This window comes from Bacillus rossius, chromosome 5, assembly GCF_032445375.1.
Source record: "Bacillus rossius redtenbacheri isolate Brsri chromosome 5, Brsri_v3, whole genome shotgun sequence".
NCBI lineage: Eukaryota > Metazoa > Arthropoda > Insecta > Phasmatodea > Bacillidae > Bacillus > Bacillus rossius.
The window spans coordinates 19958005-19965356 of record NC_086333.1 but is presented as its reverse complement, the minus strand read 5'-3'; the positions used below and the strand labels follow the sequence as shown (position 1 = coordinate 19965356).

General features: G+C 35.9%; 1 protein-coding gene across 1 annotated transcript; it reads right to left on the bottom strand.

Annotated features, from left to right (window-relative positions):
- Positions 1–3360: 3360 nt before the first annotated feature.
- Positions 3361–6733, bottom strand: LOC134532222 (uncharacterized). The gene is made up of 3 exons (XM_063368643.1): positions 5998–6733; positions 5140–5589; positions 3361–3369 (listed from the first exon to the last, which is right to left on the bottom strand). Exons 1-3 carry the CDS (start codon positions 6148–6150, stop codon positions 3361–3363), a joined length of 612 nt encoding a protein of 203 aa, XP_063224713.1. The 5' UTR covers positions 6151–6733.
- Positions 6734–7352: the final 619 nt, after the last annotated feature.

Here is a 7352-nt window from a genome sequence, read left to right as displayed (position 1 = left end):
TTTTGTGTTTTTTTGTCTTGTTTTGGGTTTATTTATATATTTATTTATTTTTATTTTTTAGTTTTTCTTCAACAGAAAAAGTTTTTAGCAATGGCGTATGTCCAAAAACTTACATCAAGTCACACTTCGTACCTGTACTGCATGTTGTATCTAACCCCCTCCAACGCATTTTATTCCTAATGTTATTGATAATATACTATAGCCTATAGCCTTCCTCGATAAATATACTATCCAACACTGAAAGAATTTTTTAAATCGGACCAGTGGTTCCTGAGATTAGCGCGTTCAAACAAACAACCAAACAAACAAACTCTTCAGCTTTATAATATTAGTATAGATTCTCGGTTTCGACGGTTTCCTCTCCGTTATTTCATTAATTGTGCACCAGCAGGCACTATCGTAAGCTGCAATGTTTGCCATGTTTATATATTTTTAAGTATTAACAACTATTTTCTCGGAATTTCAATTGCAAAAGTTTTTTTTAGGAGTTAATCAAAATATGTAAAATTTTCTAATATTTTTTAAGGAGGAGAGTGTATTTGAAACCAAAACTCTCACTTTTAAATTGTGGCGCAGCGCCTCTAGCACACCTCTTCGTTGACCTTGAAACATACGCTCTAATATGTGTAAATAATAAATACTATTGTTTATTTGGCACTGAAAATATTTTAGATATCGAAATCTTGAAACCAAAATATAATTTCTTTTAGACTGCTTTATTTTGCACATATTTTTTTATTAACATTTATTAAACGTGTTTCAAATAATATAGCTTATCTGTCATTTCACATTCATAAAATACATTTCTATTAGGCATATAAAATACTTAAAAGTTAATTTTAATCAATGATGGAATATGAATTTTAATATTATGTTTATTGTATTTTTTTATTTTTGTTAAACGGTAACATACCTGAAACAAGCTAGCAGTTTAAAAGTGAACACTCCCGAACACAACATTGGCCGAAGCAGCTGTCCGAGCAACCTGAGCTTAGCCGACTGGTCGAAGCTTACACAGACTTGTACAACCGAAGCCCTTACGCTTCCTGCACACTGAGAATTTCACTGCAGGTTTTCCACCTAACATAACCTTTATTGATTCTCTGTAATTTTTTCTTGACCATCAAAATATATTTTTCTACATCGTAGTGGTCGAATACCAGTAACTTACTTTAATATAGAAACCTAACATATATGTTAATAATTGAATTATTTCATTATTTATAACTAGGTACACAAATGTTTTTTTTTTTCATTATTTCATATGTCCCATATTAATAAAAATATATATTAACTAAACTATTGTACTAAATAAAGTTACTAACGAGTCTTATAAATATGATGCCAAAGAGATTCGATGTGTCACTCTATACCTTGATTCCAGAGATACAGAATGTGTGCAACTTTTAGGTAATTTGATGGTATTTTATGATTGTTTTCAGATATTCATGACATTTAATATATTTTTTTTTAATTTTTATGGGAATTTTAAATTTTGTATTTTCCACTTTTATTATTTCGAGCCTTTAGGTGTGAAAGTTGCTTTTCTTCACGAGTACACACTCGCTAGACGTCGGTAGATTTGTAGCTTGTATTTCCGTGATCTGTATTCGCTCTTTCGACCGATCTACCGGCCGGCATCCCGCCACCGCGCACCTGCCCGAGCTGCTCATTCCCTTCGCTCCCCGCGGCAACATGCATTTAGGGAATACTGCAGTGTCCCTGCTTAGGCACAAGTATTGCACCGCTTGAATTATCGATTTTATTTATTTTTATAGACAGTGTTTCACCTCACACTGTCGTAAAATTGCATATTTTGAACTGCAATGCGTTTTGGACTACTTCCGCAATCCAGCGGAAGTAATCGTCCGTATTCCTCGTCCTCTGACTCCCGCCAAGACGCCAGGACACGGTTCCATCCACCGCCGCAGCCAGTAGACTTCTCTGTGCTCGCTGGCTTATCGTGTTTCCAGTGGTTCGTTGATCAATTTGTCTAAACAATATGTGGTCAACTCAGAGGGAATTCTATTCCCAACAGACAACTTTCACCATTCTCATATTAATAGTTTTACTAGTTTGCTAACAATTGCTCATCGCTATGTGTGTGTGTGTTTGCTAATAATAAAAGTATAAACTTCATATTGTGTGATTTATGTTTGTGTTCTCCTTGGTTCGTGAGGACATAATCTGAGCAATTGGTGGCAGAATTTTAAATTTAAAAAAAAAATGTATACATCCTCATAACTTAACGACTTTGCGTCTTTGTTTTGTTGTTTGCTTAATTTTGCCTAAAATTTCACTTCTGTGATGCAGTAAGTACTACTTTTACAGTCATCCGTACTTTTAACTCCCTAGGCCTACTCCAGTTCTCCAGGATTCAAATGCTTTCGCGGTTGGCTTCCCATCTATTAACTTGTATCGAGCCACCGGAATAAGCTGCCATGCCCTCTACGCCATGTTCCAAGACCCACGACAGTCTACAGCCAAGAAAAAATATTTTTTTAATTATAATAACTACAATAACTGAAAGCTTTTTCAATGAACTTAAATATTTTAAATAAACTATGTGAAACGTAAAATAAACTTATTTGAGTAGAATTGATGTGTAAGTCGCCCTAATTAAATATTCCAACTTTTTTTTTCTATATGAATATATTGACCTATAAAATTCTAACAGCGTTTCCCACAGTGATCAAAACTCTACGCACTTTATTCATGCTCCATGAACTAATGTCCCTGTAATATGTTTTTAATGCAAACTACATTACCTAAAATCCTTAAAACAGGAAATCTTCAGTCACGACTAAAGACATAACTTTGCACAATCTAATTTATATTCATCTAGAGGGACACATTTTCACCAAAAGATTGAACATTTGAATGCACATTCCAAAATAAGCGCATATGCACCCACAAAGGGCGCACAGAAAACTTAAATGATGCCAGCTTCACCAAAAAAAAAAGCAGTGTGAATTAAAAGGATGGGCATAAAAAACAAGGATAATAAATACATTCAAACTAAAAGGCCGCACATTCACTTAAACATATGCAATTTCAACGAAAAGTTAACGCATTGGGAATCACATTTGATAAAACGGTGCACATTAGGAGATAGCCTACATAAGACATTAATTCAACAAAAATTACGCATTTTTAATTCACATTCGACAAAAGACCACAAGACTAAACAAACATTAGAAAAAAAATGCATATTCACTGAAAAAGGACGCACAGTTATCGAATAGTACGCTTTATGAAGGATGAATTAAAAAAAAATGATGCATAGGCAATGAAAATGATAAAAATTCTATCGAAAAGACCTACATTTCCAAAAAAAATGCATGTTCGACAAAAAAGACGCTAATTTACCTAAAACAGGAAACACATTCAACAATATAGACGTCCATTTACCAAAAAAGGACGCACATTCACAAACAAAAGAACGCTTGGTTGTGGAAAAAGACACACATTCGACAAGTAAACGACCTGCCATATCGACCGCAACTTAAAATTTCGCATAGAAGGCTTTAAGAAAACCATTCTTCCCATTACGTGTAACATTCTTTCTTAAGGTAAATTCCGAACAGCAGTAACTACACCTATAGAATTTCGGTAATGCCAGAGGCATCAAGACAGAATGAATATTAGTTTTCGTGACTGAGGTTGAAAATTTAACCTTTTAATTAATTACTTGAATTAAACTGGGGAAAGGAGTATAAGAGTGCGCACTTAGAAAGTTGGTAATTTTTTAGGGCAGTAATTGAAATGATATCTAAACACAAATTTTACAGAACATGCTTTACTCAATCAGGAAACATCAGAATTTTTTTCTAGCAATTATGATTTAAACATGAGACGAATAAAAATGTTTTACAAAATAATGCCAAATGCGTACTCTTGGCCTACTATGCGGGTAAGAGTCCGCATCAGTGAGGGTAAGAGTCCGCATCAACAGTAGTCGCACACAAAAGGTCCATAGCCTTCATAACTGGAACATCCTTCATGCCACCAGTCGTTGCATATTCCACACTGGATCCAGTCTTCGTCATAGGATTCTTTACAAGCAGGGCAGGTAGTTACTTCAGTGGATGGTTCACCATGACTTGTAGAGGGACCTTGACTTTGAACAGTTTCAAAATTGGCTCTAAGTTTATTTTTTGACTTTACTTTCTTTGTATTCGCATTCTTTGTCTCGGCCTCATGTCTTGTTTTCAGTAGAGCTCGATCAGCTTTTGCCTTCTCTATTTCTTGCTTTGCCTTCTCTTTCTCTTCTAATATATTTTTGTAAGGGGATGAAGTTATGATATTTGATTTTTGAGCTGGTCTTTTGTTTTTGCTTTCTTGCCGCTTATGTTGTGGAAGTGGCAGAACTGACTGAATTTGAATGCGTATTGTGCCAGATGTTGTGGGTTCTGAAGAAAGCAAATTGCCATTTTCTTGATCGTTATTCAAATTATTGGAATCACAGTTCTTCTCAACTTCAGTAGACATGGTTTCAGGTTGATGTAGGTCTAGCCCTAAGCCCTCTTCATTAGAAATTTGAGCAGTCACCAATGATGGAGCAAACATATCTTCGCTTATGACATCAGGATCATATGGCTCTATTCCAGTAGCTTTGAATGCTCTTTCAGCAAGTTTTACACTCGCAGTGGCACTGTACGCAGCACCAAAAATGCCTGCAACTTGGTAAAGAGTTATCACCTTTCCTGGATTTTGTACTAGCCACTTTTCTGCTTCAGTTGCATATGCTGTCTTCAGTGGTGCAAAAACAACCCTATCCAGAGGCTGGGTAAGATGACTACCATGTGGGGGTAGGGTTAAAAATGTTATGTGGTTTTCCCTGCAAAATAAAACTGCACCGAGAGAACAGTGAGTTGAGTGGTTATCTGCTATTAAGAGAACTGGATCGTCTAGTGATGGTTTGACATACATTGCAAAGTGTTTGAGCCATTCAATAAAAAGATCTGTGGTCATGTATCCTGTGTCACTGATCAGAGGCAAAGTTCCTGTCGGAGCATCTTTGTAGAGCATGTTATTCATTCTTTTTCTGGGAAAAATTAGTGCAGGTGGCACATAAAAACCTGTAGCGCCAATGGAGCATACAGCAGTTACAGTTTGCCCCCTTTCTGCGCTAGACACCTTGAAGACAGTTTTTTTTCCTTTGGGGCTAATTATCTTGGGTGTTTTGTTGGGAACCGTAGTGACCCCTGTTTCGTCCATATTGAAGATCCTGTGCGGTGGAAACTTTTTTTCGAGACGACACTGCTTCAAGTTTTCAAAAAATCTTGAAACTTGAACTTTATTGAAACCCACCGCTCTTGCAACACTGCATAATTCTGGCGCACGAACAGAAAGTTTGTGGCGTTTGCAAAACCCTTTTAACCAATCTTTTCCTGCCAACTTTTTTTCTTGGTTGAATCTTTCAGAAACTCCATTCTTCTCTGCAAAATCAAAAGCTACTTTCATTATGTGCTTTCTTGTAAGGCCGTAGAACCTGTTGTCCAAATCTTTACAATGCTGTGCAAGTTCTTTTTCCATTTCATCTGACAAAGCATTTTTAAAGCGCCCAAGTGATACCGGAACCGTCCCCTGCAACAAACAGAGCCATAACTTTGTAGCCTAGACCACAAAATAAAAACTAAAATAAAACGGAATCCCTAGGCTAAAAGAAAAGGAACTGTTTTGAAGAAAGCGCAAAATATGTGGTTAGGTTTTTTACCCTGTCAAATGTTTCGTTTGAAATAGGCCCTACTAAATGTTTTTAATGGCAAAGTATTTAAATGCTTTGTGCAACTAAGAAATAGGCCCTAATACATTTACAGAAAACATGTTTACTTAACACTACAAATAATTTATCATTAAACAATTGTAGGCATATCTATGGTAGCCTACTGGAATGTATGTAGGTCTACACCACGATGTCTACACATAATATTTAATGGCCTTCAAAAAACTGTTTCATTTTTTCATGCAGCCATGCAAACAAAATTTACTTACTGCTTTGAGTCTTTTCCTTAATGTGCTTTCCTTAATTCCCAAATCTCTGGCCACTTTCCTTTTACTGTCACCAGCCTCTATTTTCCGTTTTGCTTCATCTAAGATGTCCTGTGTGGTCAGAACCCTCTCACTTTTTCGCTTGTATGGAGCCATTCATAAAGATATCATATCTGCAACAATGAAGGTAAATTCACATCAAAATAATAAATAATGTTAATAGAAACAAGTATTTATGTATTATTTAGTATTGCTGTTATCACTACACTTAAAGTAATATGATACATTTCCATAGAGAAAAGTTTCTTTTGATAACAGTGGAACAAATGTGGGAGGCTAAGAGTACGCATTCACAAACCCAGTGCGCACTCTTAGCCACATACGTAGTGTTTCGTTACATCGTCAACAGATAGCAGCACAGTACACATAGAGAACTGCTAACCACGCCATGTTGTTCTCGACATGACGTACTTTATTATGAAATAAACTTTAAACGAAATAACAAATCTTAAAGAGTTCAAAAACACTAAATTGTTTATTAAAAAAATTACATACCTTTTACAGTAAATCACTTATTCCTCTATAACTTCCAGGCAAAATACACGTAACTCGAAACAACTTAGTAGGAAACAGCGTTCACGCATACACACCTAAACACCGCACTGGCATTAGCTTGCAGTGATACCAACATAATAAAAATGATCTGCGTACTCTTACCCGACTGCGCACTCTTATACTCCTTTCCCTATGTATCCCATCAGTGAGTGCTAAAGTTTTTTAGTTGGAAAAATATGATATGACTCGCAGTGTTCATTTATAAAGATTAATTTTCTGAATCCGCCTAGCATTCAATCATCAACACAATCAATCATACAAACAATACAATCATCAAACATTCATCATTCATGGTGTTGTAAAAGCAGTCGTTGTTTTGTGTGGGATGAAGTATGCCGTCTCTTGGTCTAAATAGAACGAGGGATTCACTACATCTCTAATGGAAAAAAGGGAATAATTTAGATGATAGCATTTCTAAGCTGTACAAAGCAAAGTTTTCGAAAAAGTAATGTATATTATTGTTCTAATACTACCATATGAAAACATTAACATTTTGAGTTGGTAACAGTAGTTAAAATATTGTTACTTTTCTTAATGTGGGGAGAACTGGGCTCGTAAGGGATAGCACAAATAATTTTATATTATCACCAATTATTTGTTCTTAAAAATGTTTATTCCCAAGTCACTCAGTGTCTGGCAAGTTCTTACAGAATGCACTCCTCGCGGAACTCACGCGGCACACCCCGTGGAACTCTGTCACCAAACTCACCACGGAACTCCATCACGGGACTCTGTCGCCAAAC